Here is a 26,081-nt window from a genome sequence, read left to right on the forward strand (position 1 = left end):
TCTCACAGGTGGGTTCGAGCCCTGCATCAGGCTCTGTGCTGACAGCTTGGAGCCTGGAGCCTGTTCCGGATTCTCTGTCTCCCTCTCTCTGCCCCTCCCTGTCTCCCACTGTCTCTCTCAAAAATGAATAAACATTAAAAATAACAACAGGGGCGCCTGGCCTGGGTGGCTCAGTCGGTTAAGCGTCCGACTTCGGCTCAGGTCATGATCTTGCGGTTTGAGTTCGAGCCCCGTGTCGGGCTCTGTGCTGACAGCTCGGAGCCTGGAGCCTGCTTCAGATTCTGTTTCCTTCTCTCTCTGCCCCTCCCAGGCTCATGCTCTGTCTCTGTCTCAAAAATAAATAAAACATTAAAAAAACAGTAATAACAAATAAAATACCCCAATAATTGTACTGTGTTTATACAGGAGAAAATTTTTTTTCAGTTTTAATATTTTTGACAGAGAGATCACACAAGTAGAGGAGGGGCAGAGAGAGAGAGGGAGACACAGAATCTGAAGTAGCCTCCAGGCTCTGAGCTGTAGGCACAGAGCCCGATGCAGGGCTTGAACTGAGATCACATGAGCCAAAGTCAGACATTTAGCTAACTGAACCACCCAGGCACCCCTAATAATTAAGTAGGCCCCATGCCTAGTGTGGAGCTCAGAGTGGGGCTTAAACTCACTCTTGATCCTGAGATCAAGAAGACCTGAGCTGAGATCAAGGGTTGGAGGCTTAACTGAGCCAAACAGGTGACCCTAGGAGAAAATGTTAACTGTTCTTACTTAGGGTCACGTCCGTAACTATTCTCAAATGGATTGGCAGGGTCACAAGAGACATAGAGAGTGAAAAACCACACGTGGCAAACATTAACAAATGGTTATTCTTAATGTTCAACACACTATCCTTGCAGTTTGAAATTTCTGAACAAAAAAGGGGCTAGGGAACTAATAGGTGAGAATTGCACACACGTGCGCACACACACAATTAGATTGAGCCATATAACATTATGAAACGCTTTCGACCTACAAAAACAAAGAGCATCTGGCCAGATCACACGTTTTAAGAGCTGTTCTAATTGCACGTGTCCTCTCAAATGCAACTATTCCCCTAACGCAACAGAAATGTGTTGACTGAACACTTACAGGGTCCAGTACCAGAATAGCTGCTTTACCATTAGAATACTCAAAGATATAAATTCGACTAAGGAGAGAGAAGACCAGATCTTTCAAGTTGCAGGTTTGGTTTACTAATCGCTAACTTGCTTGGCTACTGGTTATTGAATACTAGAATACGGTAAAAATGCTTTCTTTGTGGCTCCTTAAATAGTCTCCTTGATATACTCCCTTAGTCTGCAGGGTCTACAGTTCCGTAAGCTTGTAGTCAGCTGGAAATTATTCCAAAGGTTAAATCCCACTACATTTTTTGGCCAGTGAGAAGTTTGCTTACAGATTTGCCTGAGGCAGTATAAAAAGTAAATTCACAAAAGAGTCCAATAGTGAAGACAGAATAAGCCTGGTAGGCTGCTTTCCCAGTGGTAGGCGGGGCCAAGAGCCACCTCCTGCCTGTTGTATTTTTTTTTTTTAATTTTTTTTTTTCAACATTTTTTATTTATTTTTGGGACAGAGAGAGACAGAGCATGAACGGGGGAGGGGCAGAGAGAGAGGGAGACACAGAATCGGAAACAGGCTCCAGGCTCCGAGCCATCAGCCCAGAGCCCGACGCGGGGCTCGAACTCACGGACCGCGAGATCGTGACCTGGCTGAAGTCGGCCGCTTAACCGACTGCGCCACCCAGGCGCCCCATTGCCTGTTGTATTTGACTTACACTTCAGTCAAGCTCTAATGCACCCACACGTGGTACCTGGACAGGCTGGCCTGGCATCACACACTCCAGAACTGGCTGCAGTTCATCCAGATCCCTAACCCACCCCTTCCCTTGATTAGCACACTGAAGTTTGAGAAGCACTGTGGTTTCCAGGGCAGGTCAGGTCACAATTTACTAAAATACTCAAACTTACAAAGAATGTCTTATGTATGAAGGCAATCCAGCTTTATCCCTGTTACTGACACTTGCAGTGACATACTTTTCTAAAGGGAAAAGTTGTTATTGTTGATCATTAAACTGGGCATATCCTAGAGGCCATCAAATGCCATTAATGGGAGTGTCCAATAAAAGCTGTTCTCTTCTTGCCTGCCTCAGGGCTTTGGCACAGGTGTTTCTGAAGGGTTTCCTTTCTCCCCTTTAGCTCTCAGCTCAAAGGAGCTTTCCCAGGGCACCTGACTCAGTTTGTTAAGTGACTTCAGCTCAAGTCATGACCTCACGGTTCCTGGGTTCGAGCCCCTCATCAGGCTCTGTGCCGATTGTGCAGCGCCTGGAACCTGCTTTGGATTCTGTGTCTCCCTCTCTCTCTGCCCCTCCCCCGCTTGCACTCTCTCTCAAAAAGTAAATAAGCATCACCCCCCCCCCCAAAAAAAAACAACAAAAAAAGGTTTCCCTGGCCTGTTAAAAGCTTTTAATCTACACCTTCATAGTATAATAATTTGTCATTACCAAAAATAATCACTGTTGAACCACTGAAGTACACCTAAAACTAGTTATCAACTATACTCAAAAAATTTTTAAACCTAAAATAAAATCACAGGTATCTATGACTTCATGAAGAAAAGGATTACAATAGGATACTTCATGCCAGCTACACTGGCAAAAAACACCCAAGAAACTAGCCACTACCTGCCAAATGTCCTAAATATCAATGTACGTTCAAGCAAAAACTTTTTACAAATTCATTGAATTTATTGAGAAGCATAAACATTTGGTTCAAATGACACTGAGCATATCACTTGAACCTAAAAATACTTGTGTTTAGGTACTACATGGTTTATTTCTTCCATGCACTGGTAAGGGAGATGTTAAATAAAACCTGGTTAGTCTTGGCGAGGATCTTTGTTATTTCTTGTCGGCCACAGATCTTCTGTCATTTAATGAAGTGCTGCCTCGCTAAAGTGATTGACTACAGAGCACTTCTTCCACCTAAAATGGAAGCCTGTTGAGTTTGTGAAAGTCCTAGACACTGAAAAATCTTAAAACATGACCACTGGAGGAGACCTGATACTGTGTCAATCACTTCAGATACAGCAAAAATTTCTTTTCCTTTGCTCAAGCCCACTGAAACCCTCAGAAACGGCTTCTAGTGTTTGAAGGATATTTAAAAACTCACCCTCTGCTATCCTATTTATAGCAATTAGTTAAATTTTTTTTTTTTTTAGTGAGCTCTATACCCAATGTGGGGGTTCAAACACATACGACCCGAGATCAAGAGTCACAAAATATACAAACTGAGCCCCCAAGGCACCCCACGATTTAAAGTCTTCTGACATAGATTACCAGTCTCCTTCTTATAAAAAGTACATATTTTCATTATTAACATGTATTATCAAAGGGTAGGCAAAAAAGTAGTTTGCTTTCTCTCCTAATACCTGTATACCAAGTACCAATTTTAAATCATAAAGTTTGTGTTGGTTCACTGATACACTTTATTACTTGCTCCTGTATTTTAGGCATTTTGGTTTATTTTTAAGAAAGAAAGGGCATAAGCAGGGGAGGGGCAGAGAGAATCTCAAGCAGGCTCCACGGTGAGTGCAAAGCCCGAACTCATGAAATCAAAGTCAAATGCTTAACCGACAGAGCCACCCAGTAACCCCTTATCTTACTTTTGGATTGCCTTGAATAAAAGTGCCCCAAAAAGTTGCTAAAATAATTGAGTATTTTAAACATCAAAAGTCCCTCAGTTTTCTGTATGACAGTTCCTTAAACAGATGGTTTCAAACAGGCTGTTACGTTGGGATAACAAAAAGATTCAAAATCTCAGTGGCTTTTCACCCTGAAGGTTTGTTTATTTTGCGGTCACATTATAGGCCCCTCAGACATCAGCTGAGTGTCCTGCTCTGTGTGACCCAGGCTGATGAACAGCCACGTTCGATTGCCAGAGAAAAGGGAAGAATGAGGTCAATGGTGGACTGGCCCTTTGCTCACTTTTCATCAGCCTAAGAAAAGTCGGGCTTTGCAGCTGCCCTAAGCATCCAGAAGGCATAGACTTAGAAACACCATCAATATCCTACACCTCCCCTCTCTCCCTCAACTCTTGGGTTGTATTTACTTCACTTATACTCCCAACCCTTTTTTTAAATAAGAATCTGTGGATGTCCCCAAGGGTCCGTCAGAGATGTAAACATCACTCATTGTGTTGTGATGGCATGACAAGAGGTTGAAACAGTAATTCTGTGCAAATGAGAAAGTTGAGGGGTTTCTATGGTCACTGTTGGTTCCCCAACTCTTTTTGCAAGAGGCGGGCACACTGAAAGAGCTCGTGCTCAGTGCACAGAACAGGACAAGAACATGTTATGGATTGGCTGATACACAAGCTTCCACTGCCTTTCCCAAGACCTGAAGGGAGCTGCTCCAAACATAAATGTACCTCAACTCGAGAAGCCACAGTCACCGCCTGCAAAGACCATCTCCCCAGTGCAGACACAGATATGCCAACAGGACAACCACTAATGAACTTCTTCCTCCTTTCCAGACACCAGAAAGCAGAGGCTTTCAAAAAAAAGTCTCTCTTCCCCACTCAGACCCCCAACGGTTCTACCTTGCCTCTGAGGCTCTCCAGCATCACTCTGGAGGTGCGTGTGATCCCCAGCAGCTGGAGGCACAATGTCAACGCTTCTGGAAGGAAGCAATGGATCAGAGAGCTTACAGAGACAGACTACTCACGGACCTATAGCTGTTACTATGACTACAGTAAGTCACAGTATCCACCATTCCTACAGGTGGAAACATTCTCAGTGGCACAAATTCCTGACATAGAGATTTAAACCAAGCAACAGTATTTGTACAAATAAGCAATGCAAAAAGGTCACTGCAGAATGGTTTTTATTAATAAAAAGCAGGATAGCATCATCAGCGAGAAAAATACCCTTTCAAAATAGATGGCATGTTGTGACCTACCTGTTATTTGAGGGTACACGAAGCAGGTTCAGCTATAGGGGCGCAGCAGCAGAAAACTGGCAGGGCCTGTGGCCGCCAAAGAGGGCCTGAGTCTTAGCCTTGCAAATTCTAAAATACAGAATCATTGGAGGATCCCAGCTGGTAAGGTCCTCTCTGTATCTCTCAAAGCATTCACAGCAGGCTAGATTTTAGGGAAAGTGGTCACTTTCCTCCAGAGAGGTGACTAATTGAAGAACTGATCAGAGTCCACGAAGGAAACAAATGTTATGCTTTGACATCTGCACCAAAACTGCTCAGTACACGAAACAGAAAGCCAACTGGTTTTTTTTTTTTTTTATTGTTTTATTTGGGAAAAGTGCTTCTTACAAAAGGGCAGCTGCAAAATACAGACACCTCTGCAACAGTTACTTGTTTTCTCTTAAAGTGAAAGAATGGGCGGGACCCAAGGAATCACAGCAGTGGATGGACCAGTGAGGAGCATCTCCAAGTTATCTCCGAAACTAGAGCAACACAACTCAAAAGCTAAAATTTCCAATCAAGAAATTCTTGTAAGAACTGAACTTTAGCCTGTCTCGTGGATTACCAGCCCTGCCCCCGTTTAGTGGGAAAGCGTGACTTACTCCTGCGAACCAATTACTCCACTACAAGAAACGTGTCAGAATATTAAGTTTTGAATCACATCTGTCTGCCTGCAAAGCTCAGGGATGGAAGGAGGCAAATACTTCCAAAAACAAACACAAAAACCCAACAATGAAACCTGAAACAAGGACAAAGGTTTGTCCAAAAGTGCCTGGCCTGGAAAGGCGAGGAGACCGTAAAACATTAAATACAACTGTGTATCCGAGCCCGGGGTTGAATGTGTGGGACAACCAGGCGCACTGCTCTATTTACACAGCTACCAAGACACGCTTTGTCCTTTACCATCTATTGGCCACACTAGGCTGAAACCACTAACCCAAGTCTTTCCACTAAGGCTAAGAACACTGCGTCTATGCAGGGAGAAGCTTATCGCACGCTCACACTCGTGCACACCAAGTCCAGCAGCCCCTGGGAGTCCACTTCCGGCTCTGCATTTCTTTTACGCCGCCGTATCTTTTTGTACGTGTTCTCTCACAATCTGCCTATCGTGCTACACGGTAAAAATCTCAACACATTCGCACCTGGTTCTGGTTACCCCGTAATTATTACTTGTGTGCAATTAAACAAGAGACCAAAACCACAGAACAAGGGCACAGGTGGGGAGTACAGGGTAGGGAACAGATAGATGCAAAAACACAGATGTGCAGATTTCACCAGAAGCCTCGAGCATCCACCTTGTGAGTCTGCAGCAGGCTACTTGCCACAGTCCAGACCCTTCACCTGTCACCCCTGTTCTTGGACCCGAAAGCGGGGCCCGCGCTGTTAACGTTTGAACCCGGGGTCCTCAAAGTAGAGTGTGGAAAAGTCCGTAAACGCTACCCTAGAACCGTGTGAATCTGGCGGGAAACAAATGGCGCAACTAACCTACTCTGTCTGACAGTTAAATCCATGTTACGAAAAAAAACTAGCTTTAAGATTTATTTTTGTAACTTCTGGAAACAGAGGAGACAACACACCCCTTGGGGGAAGGTGAGGGGACGAGAAGACAGGCCCTGGGTAAAAAGGACCACGACAGCACCTGGATTGGATAGGCCTGCCTAGGACAGAAACCGGGCACTGCCACACCACCACGGGGACGGCTCCTGGCTGAGGCTCGGCAGACCAGTGCGCCACGCAAAGCTGCTATAGATCCAAGTCATAAAAATCTTCCAGCTCATCATGAAACAAGTCCCACTCGTCTTCAGAGTCTGTCAGGTCGTCGTCCCCACCTGCGGCCAAAAGCATAAGCAACATCTCGCCCAGCTCAAAGGTGACAACCTCCTCTTCGTCGTTGTCAAATGGGTTGCTGTTCTCTCTTTCCTCAATGAGCTCCCAGAAGTGGTTCCTTCGTTGGGCCTGTAAAAAACAAGGCCATGATAGGGAGGGCACTGTCGAGTAGCATCTTCTATCCTGGTGTTTCTAAGGCAAACCGTCCAGCACACCAGAGGGCATGACGAACAGACTTCTCATTTAGGGTTTCGACTTTACCAATTCCTACCCTCTGGTTACTCGATGCAAACCGTTTAGGCTAGAGCTCTGGGCACTCTGTATCACATTTTCCTCTCCTATCCCTCCCCATTTCCTGAGGTGGCTCTCTCCACCTCTCATCCTCCAGTCTCACTCCCAGACCTGTGCGGTAATCTCCTTCCCCTACCCCAATCTGTGCAGGACTCAACGGATAGCGTGGAATTTCCCCTCCTTGAAAAAAACAGCGAGAGTTACCCGGTATCTGCTTGATGTTCCCACTTTCTGTCTCTGTGGCTCCTCTCTACGGCCATCAGGGTACGCATGCTTGTAAAAACAGTTCCCTCCAAATGGGCAGCTCCCACGTCCTTCATCAAAATACCTGCACGCCTTGTTGCTGGAAAGGAAAATATCGCAACCCTTATTCACAGTGGATTTCAGGTCTGTATTTGACTATCATCCGGTATTTCGTTAAACAGGTAGGGATAGAACCAGCATGTTCGTTCACAGCCCTCCCCAAGGTGTGTTCTTAAACATGTGTGCACGAAGGCATGAAACACTAACTAGAAACAGACACTCTGTTCAAGTCTATGCTGTTTGCAACAGCTCCAGTACCGCAGATCCAGCAGAGAGAAAATCTTCTAGAAGCCCACACACAAGCACATAGGACAACTAGAACATGGACGCAGAAGAAGGCAGAACCCCACTCATGGGGTTTCAGCAATCAGCAGTACAGACTTCGTTATAACACAGTCCCTTGGCGGGCACCCCAAGGACTGTGTTATAGCCAGGTACACAACGGGGAAGTGTAATCAGGGGCTACACAAGAAACTGTACTGGGAAGTCAAAGAAAGGGTAGGAAGGAGGTAGGAGTATATAATGCAGCACTGTTCTTTTCAAAGTGAACCCAAGCCACGTTGGGATCTTAGCCTGAGAAAAGGCTGCAGTGCTCATACCTCATTGCCTCTTTGTATTTCTGAATGAGTTTCTGCTTCTCTTCTTTCTCCTCCACCCAGTACTCACTTGGAATGACAAAGTTAGATGTGATCCGGCATTCTGGGCAGGACCTGGGAAACAATGAACAGGCTGCAGTGCATATCCCCCTTTACAGGCCCACTCTTCAAGGACACACCCTGATGTGTCACCTCCATACTTAAAGACTTAACTGAAAGGCAAGTGGGCATTTCCTGAAAGGGTTCCACACACTGTCACACAACTGACCATTTCCTCTGAGGCAAGACAAACTCCTTCATAAATTCAATTCAATGGCTAGCCAATTCACTCAAAAAAATAATGATAATAACAACAACAACTTCGGTTAAAAAATAAAAACAAAAAAATAAAAAAACAAAACAAAAAAACAACCAAAGAAGACATTTCACACGGACTCCTTTTTCTTTCGTTTAAATAGATTTATTTCTTGTAACTTTGCTCTGTTTAGATTATGTAGTCTTTGTTCAGTTATGAGAACAATCTTTAAAGGATGGTGGATTATTGGCTAGCTTAATGGATGGAATAGGAAAGTGGAAAATGTAAAACGTCAGGAAACATACATTCAGAGCTAGATAAGTTTGTTCGCTGAGCCTAAACTGGCTAATCCATTAAACACAATCTCCTCAGAAAAAGCACGAAGAATCTACTAACTGATACACAGGGTTTCCTCGTTCAAATGAAAAGTAGACCTATACCAACTAACCTAGAAGCTAGCGGAAAATACAAAGGAGAAGTCCCAATTAGAATACCCCAGTTTCAAGATAAAATGCATGCATTTAAGTGCGGTCCATCTGGTTGAAAGTTGGCACAAGATACTAAATTCTTCCCCAAAATAGAAAGCACAAATGGAGATTGGGGAGGAGTCTCACTTTATGATCTTGCTCTCAAATTGCTTAGCACTCCTCCACTTGCGAATACACTTGAGACAGTAAGTGTGGCTGCAGTTGGAGAGAATCCCAAAGCGGCGCTCGCTGGGGCTGGCTTTCTCATAGACCACCTCCATGCAGACCCCGCAGACCATGTCCTTGCTGCGCTGGACAGCGAACGAGAGCTCCATGTCCTTCTCATGGGCCTCGATGCAGGACTAGAGACAGTAGAGAGAGAAGTGTGATCAAGTCACTGAACAACGAAGACTTCCACTGATAGCTCAAGACTGGTGTTCAGAGAAATCAAGTCACCCAAAAAGGAGGTTCCCAATTGGACATCGAAAGCAGCTTTGCTCACAAGCAAATACAGTAACCTTTTGGATCTTTACATCATTACAAAGTCAAACTAGAAGAATGCAACTTGAAGAACGGGGGTGGGGGGGGGGGGGTGGGAGGAGAGGTGTCACCCAGTTTTCTTCACCCTCTGCGTTATGATCCATGTTGGAGACGGTTTTTCATACTGTTTATTGATCTCATTAAGGATGAAGGAAACTAATATTTATTAGGGGACAACTATGTGCCAGGCACCTAATTTTCACATTAAAAGAAAAACCAGTTTTATTGAGGTCACTTCACATACCATTTTAATTCATTCTTCCAAAGGGTGCAGTTTAGTTATGTAACCATCCCCACAATCAATAGGAGAATGTGTCCGTTACCCCAAGAAAAACCCCACTCCCACAGCAGTCACTCAACTCCCCTGAAACCAGCCTCCCAGTCCTAGGCAACTAGTAATCTTTGGCTATGCTTATCCCGGGGCATATCATATAAATGTGTCCTTTAGGGACTGGCTTGGTCAGTTATCTATACTGTGGAAGGCTATCTGCGTGTAGAGATTACCTAAATAAACTTAAAAAAAAAAAAAAAATTTACACTACTCTGAACATTCATGTACAGATTTGTGTAGATGTCCCACCCTTTGTTTTAAGGGAGGTGTAACTGACATGTATTACACTACACATACTTTTTCATTTTATAAGAAACATGTTAATTATAGGAAATACAAAAAAGCAACCAAAAAGTCACCCATAAGTCCACATAACCACATTTTAGTATATTTTATCTTTCTGAAACCTCTTTTTAAACAATCTTCAGAAACAGACATTACAAAAAGTGACAAGACAAAAAAAACGCTTAACTATCCCCAAAACATACCTGAACAATTTATTTAACTAGCCTAATTCACACAACCAACATGCTGTGAAGGTAGGATTCAAACTATGTCTATCCTACATCATGCTTTACCCAACAACCAAATTAATTTTTATTAAACAGAAATGATAACGATTGGAGGCAAAATCTGCTCCAATAAATAAGATTCATAATGCAACGTTTTCTCAACAAAAAATTTATGCTGCAATGGGCTTAAAACCGTAGCCTGCAATCTGCACCCTTTGGGTTTGAAAGGTAAAGCGGTGCCATCACCGTGGAGAATGCCTGGCAGTGCTTTCCTAGGACCCAGCAATGCTACTCTCCAAGAGACTGCCAAGGGGGAAACAATCCAAGTGTCCATTCAAATGATGACTGGAAAGATAAAATGTGGTTCAGCTATGCAGTGAATTGTTATTCAGCCAGAAGGAATGAAGTACTGATAGACATATAGGATTTCATTCAGAAGCGATCCCCACAACAGGGAAATCCAGAGAGACAGAAAGTAGATCAGTTATTTATTGTCAGGAGCTGGACGAAGGGCAGGATGGAGTAATGGAGCTAAGGGGCACGAAGTGTCTTTTGGGGATGATGAAAATGTCCTAAAATCACAATCATGGTAATGGTTGCACAACTATGTTGATAGACTTAAAAACAATGAGACAATCTTAGAAGAGTAAATTCTATGGAATGTGAATCTTGGAAAAACTGTTGGTATTTAAAAAAATAAAAAAAAATAAAAAGGAAGGTGCCTGGCTGGTTGAAGAGCATGTGTCTCTTGATCTCAGGGTCATGAGTTCCAGCCCCACATTGAGTACAGACAGCACTTAAATAAACACTTTTAAAGAAAATGAAAACATTTAAAGAGAAGAAAGAGCCCATGGTCTGAATTCTGAAAGGATGATTTCGTGATAAGGTATTCAGAGCCCAAGAGATAAAACCACTGAATTCACCAAGCGTTTCTCTGAAATTAACAATGCTTGTGAAAGGGGAAATCCCATCTCAAACCTATTAGCACATGACCCCACTGACTTACTTTTATATGTTGTGATCTCTGGGCAGCGTCCATGGGATGGAGAACCTGCAGCCCACACATGTCACAGGAGTCTCCGTGGAGATACACGCAGTTCTCCCCGTACCGGCACTCTCCCACGGCGGCATACGGGCAAAGCTGCTTCTTTGTTTCAGCCACGGTTTGCTCCTTCTCACATTCTTCCTTGGTCACTGAGCCCTGCGGAGGTGCTTCAGGGCAGGAAGGGGCAGCTGAAAATGTTTAAGAGGGCAGTAAAGGTCCAAAATGGGTAAGGGGGAAATATGAACTATAAGGTAGTAACTGAGAACCTAACTGAAAAGAAAAAATGTGAACTTCAATTAAAGGCCAAACAGTCTATTTAATCCCTTTACTCCTGAAACAAATCTTTCTAATGCTGATATTTCCATGAATGGGCTTATTTAAAAGAAAACAAAACTTTTTAGGCACCTCTTCTACAATGGCACTGATTAAAGAAAAGAGGCAAAAGAAGCTTCAGTTTTTCAAAACATTCTAAATTCACTATTATTGGGATCAAAGTTTCTTTCACTCCATAGGTAAATCTTAGGTAATCCAATTTAGTGTATTAAGATTAGGTTAAGGGGCGCCTGGGTGTCTCAGTTGGTTAAGCATCCGTTAAGCATCTGGCTTCGGCTCATGACCTCACAGTTTGTGGGTTTGGGCCCCATGTCGGGCTCTGTGCTGATAGCTTGGAGCCTGGAGCCTGCTTCGGATTCTGTGTCTCCTCCTCTCTCTGCCCCTCCCCTGCTCATGCTCTGTCTCTCAATAATAAATAAACGTTAAAAAAATTTTTTTTTTACAGATTAGGTTAAACATGAAGAGTGGAAGTAGAAGGCTGTGAAACCCACCTAAAGGATGGACTACTGCCTAGTGCCCTAAGTTGTTTTTAGTCTTCCAAATACTCACTACGGCCACAGTAGGGCTGGCCAGGAACAAACTCAATGGCATTCACCCAGTCTTCTGAACCTGCTCCTACACTTGCAAAGTTTGAATTTCGTGAGTCGGCTTCGCCCGTATTCATTTCAACAACTGGTCCAACTACCGATGAGAGACTTGAGGAAGCAGCAAGGGATGATTTTGCAGTTAGATCTGCCACAGTCACTTCTTCCTGTTTCAGTGGCTTGCTATGTTCATATCTAAAAGAAAAATTTAAAGTCAGCAGTCACTGTCTCACCAGCAGCCCCAAATGGGGTATGTATTTCCTGATCCTATCTTTGGGTTCTTTTCAAACTACGGTTCCAATGAATCAGCTGGGAAATTGTTAAAAGGCAGATACCTAATTTCTTAGTCTGGAGCAGAGCCGAGGATTCTCCAGGTCTACCAAGGCCCCACAGGATGAGAATACTGCTAGCCCAAGGACTACACTGTGAGGAGCAAGGTCATAGACCAGCGGTCAAGCAAACACTAAAGGGTCAAACACGGGGTGCCTGGGTGGCTCAGTCTCAGGTCATGATCTCACAGTCCGTGAGTTCGAGCCCTGCATCGGGCTCTGTGCTGACAGCTCAGAGCCTGGAGCCTGCTTCACATTCTGTGTCTCCCTCTCTCTCTCTCTGCCCCTTCCCTGCTCATGCTCTGTCTCTGTCTCAAAACTAAACATTAAAAAAAATTGTTTTTAAATAAAAAAAAATAAAGGGTCAAACACATACTTTATGCTTTGCAGGTCATACTGTCACTGCCATAACTATTACTATTAAACTCTGTGATTTTACTTCAAAGGCCACCATAGGTGTTACTTAAGTGACTGTACATGGGTACATACTATACATGTGTATTCCAGTAAAACTTCATAAACTTCATTTATCGAAAGAGCTTTTGGCCACGTTTGGCTACACACCAGAGTTTACCCACCCTGTCACAGACCACCCACTACCCCTTAGATTCTACTCCAATGGGGGCGGGGGGGGGGGGAAATCCTGCAGTTTCCATGGCAACTATGCTAAAGACCCCGGGCAGCCAAAACTGACCAAAGCAATGCTAGGGTGGCCTGGGTGACTTAGGGAGGGGTTGAGCCTCCCACTCTTTTAGCTCAGGTTAGGATCCCAGGGTCACAGGATCAACATGGGGCTCCACTCTTGTCACTGAGCATGGAGCCTGCTTGAGATCCTCTCTCTCCTTCTGCCCCTCCCATTTTTATACACACACCCTCTCTCTCTCTCAATAAATAAAATTATTAAAGAAAAAATGCAAGGGTGACAAATTCAACAAGCAGAAACATGGAACATTTTACCGACACACACATTAAAATGTTCACACTATTAAACGGAGAGACAGTATTTTCTTTCATACATTTTTTAAGCTTATTTATTTTGAGAGCATGTAAGCAGGGGAGGGGCACAGACAGGATCCCTAGCAGGCTCCACACTGTTAGCAGAGACCCAACATGGGGCTTGATTCCAAGAAGCATGAATGAGATCATAATGAGCTGAAATCAAGAGTTGGAAAGTCAACCAACTGAGCCACCCAGGCACCCCCCCCCCCCGAAAAGTAACTTTTTAAATCAAATCTGCCTATTTAGGCAAAGCTATTCCCTTAGTGCAGAATAGATCTATATAAAATGTGACTCTGAAGCAAAGATTTGTGAGTAAGCACTAGGAGAGATCAAGTACAAATAAACAGCAAGACTCTCATTTTGAAAGGCAAAAAATATGGTTCAGTGAAGCATGGACTTTAGGAACAGGGATCGGTCTCAGACCCTCAGACCAAATTCAACCAGAGCTAAAAGTTTTGACATTTTTATGTTTAAATGGTATATATTCCTTTGATTCTAAAACACATTTACAACATTTAAATTATCTATTTATTTTTAAAAGTGAGCTCTATGCCCAACGTGGGACCTCAACTCACAACTTGAGATCAAGAATCACGCGCTCCACCAACCGAGCCAGCCAGGCGCCCATTGACATTTGTTGATTATTATTTTTCATTCTTTTTGGGGGAGCAACTAGAACTGCAATCCAGGAGACACAGATTCAGGCAGCAACCTGACTTGTGTTCCTGGTTTCACCATTTTAAATTGGTTGGAAAAAAAGATCACTTTAGGACACATGAAAATTATACGGAACTAAAATTTTAGCATCCCAAATAAAGTTTCATGGGAACACAATCACATCCAGCAGCTTATGTATTATCTATGGCTGCTTTTGTATGACAAGAAACCACGTGGCCTGCGTAGCCAAAAATTTATTTTCTGGTCCCGTACAGAAAAAATCTGCCAAGTACTGCTTAAAAGGACTCTCGGATCTACTGGATTCAGAGCCCAGGACAATGTCTTCATTATAATTAAGTTAATTCTTTAATGGGTTATCACAGAATCGGTGACCTTACAAGTCAAAGTGTTAAGTGAAGAAATAATGCTGAGACAACACTGAAACTAATATTGAGCTTTTCTTTCACATCTTGCAAAGAATACTTTGATATAGGATCAATTTCTATCTAAGGAAGTTTAATCAATTTTCCTTCCAGCTCTAAGAGAAGATAAACATTTTTCCCTCCAGTTGGCTACTTCCCACCTCCAATCATTCCAAAGTCTGGTATCTGTGTTTAAATATTTTAAAAATTAGTTAGGGGCGCCTGGGTGGCTCAGTTGGTTGAGCGTCAGACTTTGGCTCACGATCTCGTGGTTTGTGAGAGCCCTGCATCGGGCTGTGTGCTGACAGTTCGGAGCCTGGAGCCTGCTTCAGATTCTTTGTCTCCCTCTCTCTATATGGCCCTTCCCCTCTCAAGCTCGGTCTCTCTCTCTCAAAAATAAACAAACATAAAAAAAAATTTTTTTAATAAATAAATATTTTAAAAATTTTTTAATGTTTATTTTTGAGAGCCAGAGACAGAGTACAAGTGGGGAAGGGGCAGAGAGAGACAGAATTTGAATCAGGCTCCAGGCTCTGAGCTATCAGCACAGAGCCTGATGTGGGGCTCAAACTCATGAACAGAGCCTTGAGATCATAACCTGAGCCAATGTCCAGCACTTAACCGACTAAGCCACCCAGGCACCCATCTTTAAATATTTTAATTTATGGGACTCAGTGGGTCTATAGGGTAATAGCCTACCATAGCAAAGGTTGTCACCCATCAACCAAGGTTCTCCACTCGTGTCCAGAAACAAGGAGGGAAGGTCGCCTGGCTGGCTCAGTTGGAAGAACATGCAACTCCTCACATCAGGGTTGTGAGTTTGAGCCCCTCGTTGGGCAGAGGTAACTTAAATAAAACTTAAACAAAAAAAAAAAAGACAAAGGAAACGAGGGAGTTCTAATAGCATTCAGCAGGTGGGGGCAAAGGATACTAGACTTCCTGCCATGTGTACCACCAGCTCTGGGCAAGAACGGCCTCACTTCACAAGTGTCACCACTAGCAAACACTGATGCAGTAATTTTTCTGAACTGTTGGAACTAGGACTTTTATCTTTCATTATAAACTACTCCCTCTGTGAGGAGTTCAATTAACTGAAATCTCTGGGCATTGGCCAAGTTATATTTAAAAAATCCCTATACCATAAGAGTGAAAGTTTAAATCATCCAAGTGTAATTTTAACAAGAAAATAAGCAGTCTTGGAACAAGCACCTCCGTAAAATTCCTTCGTTAGCTAGTCTAGAATCAGTCTTTTAATGATCGCCTATTAGGGGTGCCTGGGTGGCTCAGTTGGTTAAGCGACTCTTGATTCGGGCTCAGGTCACGGTTTGTGGTTTGTGAGGCTAAGCCTCGAGGCAGGCTCTGCCCCGTCACTGTGGAGTCTGTTTGGGATTCTCTCTTTCCCTCTCTCTCTCTGCCCCTCCCCGACAGGACTCTCTAAACGAACCAAAAAAAAAACCGCCTAGACCAGTCTATCTGTCCCAAACAATTACCACCGAAGCTTCCTTTCAGGCAGGCTATTAATACACAGGTTTCCCTAACTCCTTTCACTTTATCCAAAGGGCTCTAAATCGAGCTCAAATCAGGACTATTCCCCAGAGAGGGAGCTGCACCTTTCCTATAAAGCAAACTTATTAGGTGACTCACATCTGCCTAAATGTCAGAGCCTCACCAAAACAAGGGCTCACTCCCTGGCCTTCAACCTCCGTCTACAAGGAAACTCACGGATTACAGGAATATGCTGAAGATGGACTTCTACACTCTTTCTACTTAGTCCCAAAGGAGAACACGAAATGCCACTGGGGCTGGCAAAGCTACCTGAAAAATAAGCTGATGATTAACACAGAGCCCAGGCCTTAGCTTAGATTTCTTCAGTTCAACCTTTTTTTCATTCATTCCACCTATATGACCCAATCAGGTGAGTGCCTCTACTGGATAAGAGGAATAAGTTAACTAGCCATACTTCCCCTCCTCCTGTCACACAGCACACTCTCCAGGACATCTCTGGACTCATCTCCTCTTGACATTTCCTCTCTCCCTGGACAGAGTTTACAAGGATCCTCAACAGACTGGCTAGGCAAAGAACCCAGCTCCCCTACAATTAATCGGCCTAGAACACCTGCAGAGACACCCCCCCCCCCCCTTTCATACTGTGACTAAAAAGGATAAATAAACCTGGGGGGGAGGGGTATTTTTTGGAGTAGAGTGTCACTGTCATTTGTACCCGTCTCCAGTAATACTGAAAGGAAAAAAAAAAAATCAGCAAAAAGTAAAATGATTGACTTAAACTCCGATACCAGAGGTTCCACTTTATCTCAGCTTCTAGTCATATGAAAAAAAACTTTGTCCTTAGTAACTTCCTAGTAAAATGCATGTGGGATGACCTAACATTAATATCCCACCCATCAGTAATTCAGTCTTTTGAACCCTTTAACATTTGAACACAAGCATTGACATAATCCTTTTCTGAAAGAATGCTAAAATTGGCTGACATTCCCAAAATGTCTCACCTACTGTGATCGTTTAAAATATGTCCAGAATTCTTTGCCACTACTCCTTTCAAAAGGTGGAGCCCAATCACTCTCCCCTTGAACGTGCGCTGGGACTTGCTGACTTGTTTATAATAAACAGAATATAGTGGAAGGGAGTGTGGGACTTCTGAGACCAGGTCATAAAAGGCATTGTGGCTTTGTCCTTGCTGGCTCTCTTGAATCACTGGCTCTGGGGAAAAGATAGCTACCAAGTATGTGGACGCTGAGCAGCCCCAGGGAGAGGTCTGTGTGGTGCGAACTGAGGTCTCACCGATAGTTGAGTGAGCGAACCACCCTAGAAGTGATCCTCCAACCCCAAGACTTCAGATAATGCCAGTTCTGCCAGAAATCTTGATTGCAATCTTGGGAGGCTCAGAGCTAGAACCACTCAGCTAAGCCATGCCCAGATTCTGGCCCCCAGAAACTATGAGACAATGTCTATTATTTCTAAATTGCTGAATCTCCCAGTAATTTGTAACAAACAGGTAACTAAAACACGTGTTTTCTGCTCAATTGCAATTTCAGATTATGGTACCAATTCAAAGACAGATTATTGGAATTATGTGTCTTACTCTTATCTTTTCTCCCAATCTCTCCCAATCCACCCCTGAACAAAACTGATCTGTAGAATTCTTACCTGCAGCGGTCTCCGTAAATACAGTATCCTCGCTGAAAATACTTGCACACTATACCATACGGACTGTCAGAGAGGTCATGCGAGTAGCGACAGTTATCTCCTTCCTTACAAACCCCATGCATGAAATACCTGTGAGAAGAAGAACCACAAAATTGGATTTAAAAAGTCTAAAGCCAGGGGCACCTGGGTGGCTCAGCTGGTTAAGTGTCCGACCTCAACTCAGGTCATGATCTCACAGCTCATTGGTTAGAGCCTGCGTCCGGCTCTGCGCTGAACCTGAAGCCTGCTTTGGATTGTGTGTCTCCCTCCCTCTCTCTCTCTGCCCCTCTCCTGCTGGTGCCCAGTCTCTCAAAAATACATAAACGTTAAAAATAAATAAGTGAAAAGTCTAGAGCCAGCACTAAAAGAATTCTTAGTCAATGTATCAGTAATATACTAGTACTGCATGGCAGCAATACATTCTATTACATGTGAAATGAACACAGAACACGTAGAATTAGACCGTATGACAAGATTATCCATTATGGTACCACAGGAAGGCTGCCTATGCATATGTGCACCAATTCAGATTTAAACTTTGAGGTTGGTATTAATCTTATCTTTGCAGGGTTAAGTCTGACCACTGTTCTCATTTTACAGTCCTGAGGAGGTAGCTTCTTGTTTTCCACTAACTTTAGCCAATAATAGCAGCTCTATCTGTAAAAAAGTCAAAGATAATCAAGAAGCAATGCAGACCACAACGGGTCAGACTACTGTACTTCAAGAAACCATTTTAATTCTTTCAAATCCACATGTGAAAATAAAAACCAATTTTGCCACAGAGTTAAAGGGCAATCACGATGTCCTATGGTTAGTATGTTGTTCCTGTGCCTTAAAGGGTTACATGTGTATCTAACCAGCAGCTTCCAAACACCAAGTATCACAGTCGGAATTAGTAGGACTTATTTCCTAAGGGAATCCGGACTAGGCAGCACCAGCACCACCTGGGAATTTGCTAGCAATGCAAACATTGAGACCTCACTGCCTATCTACTAAATCAGAAACTGGGGGTGTCCGTATTTCTCTAAGTGTAACTTATGTGGATTAGGTAAGTGATACGGGTCTTATTTTTATAGATAACCCTAATCATGTCAAGTGAGTAGAACCACCACCACCGTCCATCTTTCCACCACTGACTTCTGTCAGGGTTTTTGTTTTTTGTTTTTAATTCTTTGGTCCGGGGCACCGGGGTGGCTCAGTTGATTAAGTGTACTTAGGTTTGGGTCCTTATCTCAGTTTGTGGGTTCAAGCGCTGCATCAGGCTCTGTGCTGACAGCTTGGAGCCTAGAGCTTACTTGGGATTCTGTGTCTCCCTCCCCCCCCTCTCTGCTCCTCCCCCACCTGCGCTATCTCTCAAAAATGAATAAACATTCTTTAAAAATGTAAATTCTTTGGTCCTTCCTTTAATGGTCTCTTTCTCTTGAGCACAGTAATGAAGATTTAATTTTGGCAGGCCACAACTCCCCCAAATATGCATCTATGTACAGCTGGCAGAATAAGAAAAAAGTGCCTATTTCATGGGTGTAAATATGGCTGGTCTTGCAGATGACATCACTATATCCAAGAGTGTCACAGTTATCTACAGCTGGTAGGTACAGTAACAAAGTACAAGACCCTTGCCCACTGAATGGTATGTAAAAAAATATTCAGATTTACCTAAGGAACCTCTGAAGAAGTTCCTTCAATTGAACTGTCCCCAAATTCAAATGTGAATAGTTCTATTCAGGGATTACCTGCAAGTGAACCTTCTAGGTGACAGCAGGTAAGATGGAAAGAATGTAACATGTTAGTGGAAACAAACAGTTAAAAAGATCAAGATCCTGAAGTGCTATGACTGCAGTCCATTAAAAAAATATAAAAATAGAATTGGAAGTCAAATTATAACTATAACCTAACTTCAACTGTTACTAGGTTTGCCATAATCTAACTCAGGTCTGAATTTATGCTCAACTACAGGGCAACTAAACTAGCTCTATCAATAGATAATTTCTGACTGCATAAATGAAGACATCAACATTACACACACACCCAACACCTAAACAAGCCAATGATAATTACATTGTAATCACCACTACAGTATAATTATGCCTCAAAGTATTATATATCAAGTATCCAGTTGCTAATAGGTTATCCATTAGAAACAGTGTCCACGCCTGAATACAGTTGTTTCCGGTCTCATCCCTGGTAGGAACTTTTGCTTTTTAGACACAAGACAAAGGTGTCTGAATACAGTTGTTTACTGTCTCTTCCCTGGTGGGAACTTTTGCTTTTTAAACACAAGACAAAGGTGTCTATACCTTTGATATTTCTTCGGGATCAATCTTAAGTCAGAGATACACAGACCATTTATTGATTCAGTTTTAAGGCTTGATAAACCCTCTAGATATTTCCAGCTGGGAAGGTAGCATCTAAATCTCAGGCACAATACTTGAAATTTTAGGTTTGTTTTTAAATCCCATTTGCCAAGTTTTCATTCATTCAACTGCTGTACTTGGGTTTATGACCCTCTTCACTATGTCAGATTTCATCTTCCACCACTCCCAGCCTGACCATAACTTGGGTTCTTAAACCAGTTGCTTCATTTAAGGAGATCAACTTCCGGGGCGCCTGGGTGGCTCTGTCGGTTAAGCGTCGACTTTGGCTCAGGTCTGATCTCACTGTTCGTGGGTTCAAGCCCCGCATCAGGCTCTGTGCTGGCAGCTCAGAGCCTGGAGCCTGCTTTGGATTCTATGTCTCCCTCCCTCTCTGAGGCTTATACTCTGTGTGTCTCTCTCTCAGAAATAAATATAAACATTAACAAAAAAATAAACAAGATCAACTTCCTAAAACCTGCAACTTAACATTCAGTAGGACACTTCAGCACCTTTGTAAAACATACACCGCTATTTACTTGCTGACATCCATGAAGGGTAGAAACTCTTGAAAATCCACAAGGATAGTGAAAACTCAACTCAAAAGGATGGAGCCAGCCAGGCACTCCCCATCAGAAGTGGGAGACTCACTTCCAGCTTTGTCACTTGCTAGTGATGTCATCTTAGTCTCACCAATCTTTATATTTTAGAACTTGAAAAAAAGGGCAGTATGTGTGAGAGTGAAGTCACTGCATTAGGCCTTTGTTGCTACTCTGGCTCCCTTACACCTGGGCCTTCCACAGCTTCACTCTGCCCACACTCAGACCACATTTGGGGACTGTACTGGTTTCTTCCCATGCCTGATAGGAGGTGTACGTGAACAGATCAGTTCAGAAAGAAGGCAAGACAGCTAGATGTCATGCCACAAGAAGATCTGAAGTTAACTGGAGTAATCTAGCCAGAAAACAAAGGAACAACCTTTTCGGGAACTATTCCTGCAGAAAGCTATACCATATGTGGTTCAACAGGAGGACTGAGAAAAAGAACTACCCAGCAAGAAGTTCCTGTGGTCCAGAACTAGCAACACCGAAGGAATTCAAGCAGACACAAAATCACCGGATACTGCAGAATCAACAGAAACACTAGAACACAAGTCCTAATTAGTTACTGCCAAATACTAAGCGTTAATTTACATGGTGTTTACTACATACTGTCTGGGTTTTTGGGGTTTTTTTTCCTTGCCTTTTGTCCCTCAGTGGTGTGAACGGTATTGGTACACCCAGAATTATCACCCTCACAGTGAAATCCCTCCTTGCCAACTAATTTCTAAGAGATCATGACATAATAGAAGTTACAACAGAAAAGTGGAGAAGGGAAGCCTCTCCCAAGAATTTCTCCCCAAAACAAAACCAAAATAAATGCTTTTTATTTTTAAGTGCCACCACCAAAAAGCCACCATCCAAAGTCACCTTGATGTCACTGCCCAGACTAAGCCTCCTTTGGTAAAAGGCTGGGCCACCTGGTTTCTAAGGTTCCTTCCACCTTGAAGATTCTGGGACTCCAGGCAGACATTGTCCAGGAATAAAAACAAACATAATCGACTAGATTCTACCCACTGTGTATCTTTTGGAAATCTAAGCACGTTTGCCAAAATTTGTTACAAAACCCACAATATTAGCTTGTGAGGGTACAAGAGAAACAATACCCTCAAAGCATGTCTAGCACTGTAACAACCTACCTGTGGATTTACAGAAATTACTGAATGAGAACTTGGCATTTACCACTTAACTGGCTGACATTCCTTACTGGGATATTTAGTTTTTGATGAGTGCATGTATGCTGTTTCTCAAACTGGACTGTAAATTCTTGGTGGTTGAGGACCATGGATTTCTCTTTTTATGTCCTACAATACCTATACAAACAATACTCACATATTTAATAAAAACTGTAGAAGACACCTAGGTGTCATGCAAATCGTAATGCCAGTAACAAATTAATTTCTTAATGAGCTGTGTGACTTTTTCAATGTCACCCCTTCAAAGCAAAACCACACAGGTTGCAAGTAATAAATTTCACTATGGATATCGCAGCACTTGCATAGACTTTCTGGAGTAAGTTCCTTTATTTAAGCTATACCTACACTCAAAAAAACAAAAAACCTTTTAAAAAATAGAAATGAAGAAACACTTGTATTTTTTGTTACATTATTTCAACTGACAAACAGTTATATCTACCACTGCAGAAGCACTCTAATCAAGCAGTGTCTTAAATTCAAAATTACAGCTTGCCAAATCACCATCTATTCTTTTAAGTATTATTTTAATCCCACACTCAAAGAAGCTAAAACCAGTAGCCTACTTCATAATATTCCTCCAATAAAAAATATGAAAAATGGCCAGGTGGGGGCAGCATAATACAGTTCCTCAGAAAAGGTATATGTAGTTCGGTTTTTCTTAAGCTGCAGAAATAAAACAGTGAGATAGGATTCTGAGAAATATATTAAGAACATAGTAACCAACAAGAATATACAAATGAGTTGGAACAATTAAAAACAAGTGTCTGTCAACTGGAAAGGGAGAAACAAACTGTTAAGAGGATTATGCCCTAAGAAAATAGTCTTAGTCAAATTGCTAGACACAAGGAAATAAGCAAAAACACTAAAAATACGGCACTATCTTGAATTCAAGGGAGACTTAGCTTTCAAACAGAATAAAGATATGTATAATACAGTGCATCTCTACATTCCCTTGAACTTCTAGCATTATCTCTCACTGTAAGCACTAATGCTTATTTAATGAATAACTGACAAAGTAGTCTCCCAAAACAAGGTCTTTGCAAACTTACAAGTTCATTCTTTTTTTAAATGAAAGCAAAGGAATCCTCAAGCACGTGAAGTGGGTAATTTTACGTGTGGATTTACCAACATCAACAAGCTGTTACCAAGTACAGATAATGACAAATGAAACAGGGTCCCTATTCTAAGAAAGTTGCAAGTCTACAATAAATGACATATTTGACATAGTCCTATCCCAAGAAAAAAGGTTTTTTTTAAAACAGGATATCATATGGGGCACCTGGGTGGCTCAGTCGGTTGAGCGGCCGACTTCGGCTCAGGTCACGATCTCACGGTCCGTGAGTTCGAGCCCCGCGTCGGGCTCTGTGCTGACAGCCTGGAGCCTGTTTCAGATTCTGTGTCTCCCTCTCTCTGACCCTCCCCCGTTCATGCTCTGTCTCTCTGTCTCAAAAATAAATAAACGTTAAAAAAAAAATTTAAAAAAAAAATAAAACAGGATATCATATTGGTACATGGAACAACTGAAAACAATGTCAAATATTAAAATTAAGACGCACCAACTAACCTATACTTTTAGATCACTTTCTCCAAGTTACATACAGGTTTACAGAGAAAAAAAACGAGTACATCTAAGCTTGTATCTTTCACACAATGCCTTTTCAAAATACTAGATTACTGAGCTATGCAAATTTTTTAAATAACATATACTGGTTCCTGGGCAAAAAATTCCCACCAGTCCAGGGACAATCTAGAATACTGCATTCACTCAAAGATCCTAAAGGCAGACAGCAAAGAGGAATGATTAGTCTGGTAAGCTATTTTGAATTGATTACATACCGGTGAGGAACCAGAAAGAACAGGGAAAAGGTCTAACAGCAGGGAAAGTGAAGTGAAAAAGTGACCATGAATTCTGTGCACTGCTGTAAAGGTGGGTTCAAGTTACAGCTGCAAGATAAAAATGAGGGGAAGTATGATAATTTCTGGTTGGTGATGGGTATTCAAAGCTAGACGATATTGAGACTGGAGATAAGTAATATCAAAGCACTGTATAGAATTTCTTAAAAGAACCCACATATTCAAAACGTTTTCAGCATATAGAGGTAGACTGGGACTGCAGAGGGAAGGGCTAAAAGTTCAGGAATATAAAAGTTACACTAGCTATTTTTCAAAGATCCAACTACCACGTTTAAATCAAGTGCAGCATTGTGGAGAAAAAAAAATGGTAAACACAAACAACCGGTTCCATGAATAGGAACTTTAAAATTCTCATTCTTTAAGGTCCTGCACTTGACTCCATTCTTACCATATACAAATAAGAAGCTTTCTAAAATAGCTTTTGTTTTTCCATTCCGTGGCGGAAAACAAACTTTATTTATTAAGCTTATTCTTCATGCCTTACATGTGTATTACAGAAGAACGCTTCAATATCGCTGTTAACACCAGGACAGTGAATTCTGTGTTAAGACTATTCTTAAGTATCGTATGGAAATTATCCCACGCGGGTTCAAATTGGCGTTCCAGGTTGATTTAGAGAAAGGAAAAGCTTCTGGGCGCTAGTGATCACTTCTAAAAAAAACCCAAGTATAACACCCATGTAAATGCACTCGTATGTACAGCGCGATCATTTTTTACATGCGTACACTCAACAGATCTGTGACCGCCATCCACTAATTTTTTTTTCCACATCCTTGCATCTGATACACCAAACCAAAACAAAACTGCTCTGCTCCGGGAGCGACAAGCTCTTTGATTCCCCTTCAAAAGTAAGAAGGGTGGATTTCAAGAAAACATTTCGCCGCGGGAGGGGAATGGCAGCACGTACAATTTCAGGCGGAGGAGAGGATCCGAGCCAGGCACTCGGTACTAAGACAAAGCTCAGAACCGCCAACCTCAATAAACATACAAGGAAATAACAAAAGCTACTTCTCGGGTGCGGCGGAGGGCGGGGGCGGAGACGCGAGCGGACGTTACCAACGGATGACAAGGCGCCGGGGGCCCGGCAGCCAGCGGACAGCCAGGCCACCTCGCCGGTGAACGCGGCTGCGCTCCCCGGCCCCAGAGAGCCGCGGGGAGGCGGGCTCCAGGCAAGAACACCCACCCCTTCCCGAACCTGCGGAGGTGCAGGCAGGGGATGGATGCGGCATCCCGCGACAATGCGAAGGAGGGAGGAGTCAGCCCACCTTTCCCTCAGCGCGGCGCGCCGCTCGGCTGGCGCAGGGAGGGGCGGGGAGAGCGGCGGGCGGTGCGGCGGCCCCGCTGCGGCGCCGCGCGCGCTCGGGCCGCGGCGGCCGGCGGGGGTTGACGCAGCGCGGGCGGGGAGGCCGCGGCGGCCAAACGCCGCTCTTTTCCTTCCTCCGCCCGCCCCCGGCAGACCGCCCGCCCCTTCCTCCGTGCCCTCTCCGCCGCCTCGGCCCCCCTCCCGGCACCCGGCGCCGGGCTGCGCAGCGTCTCACCTGCAGGTGACCTGTTTAGTCCAGCCGCCGCTGCAGCCGTCGCTGCCGCCTCCCCCTCCCCCCGCCCCCGGGGACGGGGAGGTGACTGTGGGGATAGGGGTGGGGGAGGCCGCTGCCACCGCCGCCGCTGCCGCTCCTGCTCCTGATGTTGTGGCTGTTGTTCCGGGAGCTGCAGCCTCCGCCATTACTGTTTATCCCACACAGCAGTGGCACCGGAACTTCCGGGATCACATAGTTCCGGTCCGGCGGCCGGAGGAGAAGGCAGCGAGGCAAGGGGAGGGGAAGGGAAGGAGACCGGGGCGCCCGCACGCTCCCCTCGGCCCCTCGTCGCGTCTCCCGAGCGCTCCAGCCGCTCGAACTGCGGGCCGGAGCCGCAGCGCCCGCGGCCCGCCCCCAGCATCCTCTGATTGGCGGACGAGAGAGCTCCGCCCGCGGGGGTGGGGCGAGGGCCGGGCTCCACCAGGTGGGCCCGCCCTCACTGTCCCCCCACCCCGCCACCCTCGAGACTCCACATCTAGGGAACTGAAGTGCAGGTTTCAAGCATGCACACCTAGGAGTACTTCCCTAGTAGAAGCTGATGCCGTGTTGGGAGGGAATTGGGATTTGCATTGGAATCCAGAATTTCCCATTTGCTGGCTCCACCAATTATTGGCTGAACGAACTTGGGGCTAGATACCCCATTCTCTCTTAAGCCTCAGTTTCCTCATCTCTCAAATGGGGATGCTAGTAGGCCCTCCCTCACAGGG

The 26,081-nt window shown here is 43.9% G+C and overlaps 1 protein-coding gene and 1 long non-coding RNA gene across 4 annotated transcripts; one reads left to right on the forward strand and one right to left on the reverse strand.

Moving 5' to 3' along the window:
* Window positions 1–6,527: 6,527 nt before the first annotated feature.
* MKRN1 (makorin ring finger protein 1) lies at window positions 6,528–25,701 on the reverse strand. 2 transcript variants are annotated; one of them, XM_042926528.1, is made up of 8 exons: window positions 25,336–25,701; window positions 17,699–17,827; window positions 12,092–12,321; window positions 11,171–11,397; window positions 8,929–9,143; window positions 8,023–8,133; window positions 7,325–7,463; window positions 6,528–6,958 (listed from the first exon to the last, which is right to left on the reverse strand). In XM_042926528.1, the coding sequence occupies exons 1-8, from the start codon at window positions 25,518–25,520 to the stop codon at window positions 6,746–6,748; spliced, it is 1,449 nt and encodes a 482-aa protein (XP_042782462.1). In that variant the 5' UTR covers window positions 25,521–25,701; the 3' UTR covers window positions 6,528–6,745. The 2 variants fall into 2 exon arrangements, with proteins under 2 accessions (XP_042782462.1, XP_042782463.1); XM_042926529.1 differs by lacking the exon at window positions 25,336–25,701 and adding an exon at window positions 25,063–25,087.
* On the forward strand, window positions 11,347–16,660 carry LOC122212580. 2 transcript variants are annotated; one of them, XR_006199227.1, is made up of 3 exons: window positions 11,347–11,435; window positions 11,988–12,376; window positions 16,577–16,660. It is a non-coding gene; the product is annotated as an uncharacterized LOC122212580 (long non-coding RNA). The 2 variants fall into 2 exon arrangements; XR_006199226.1 differs by having other exon boundaries at window positions 16,516–16,595.
* Window positions 25,702–26,081: the final 380 nt, after the last annotated feature.

Source organism: Panthera leo, chromosome A2 (genome assembly GCF_018350215.1).
Source record: "Panthera leo isolate Ple1 chromosome A2, P.leo_Ple1_pat1.1, whole genome shotgun sequence".
Classification (NCBI taxonomy): Eukaryota; Metazoa; Chordata; class Mammalia; order Carnivora; family Felidae; genus Panthera; species Panthera leo.

Excerpts from the sequence above, each read along its gene's own strand:
- MKRN1 (XM_042926528.1), bottom strand. The coding sequence starts at position 25,520 with ATGGCGGAGGCTGCAGCTCCCGGAACAACAGCCACAACATCAGGAGCA. Across the intron at positions 12,322-17,698 it reads ATTTACGGAGACCGCTGCAG|ATATGAACATAGCAAGCCAC; the intron begins GTAAGAATTCTA and ends TTTTTCTTTTAG. Across the intron at positions 9,144-11,170 it reads AGAGATCACAACATATAAAA|TCCTGCATCGAGGCCCATGA; the intron begins GTAAGTCAGTGG and ends TACTGTCTCTAG.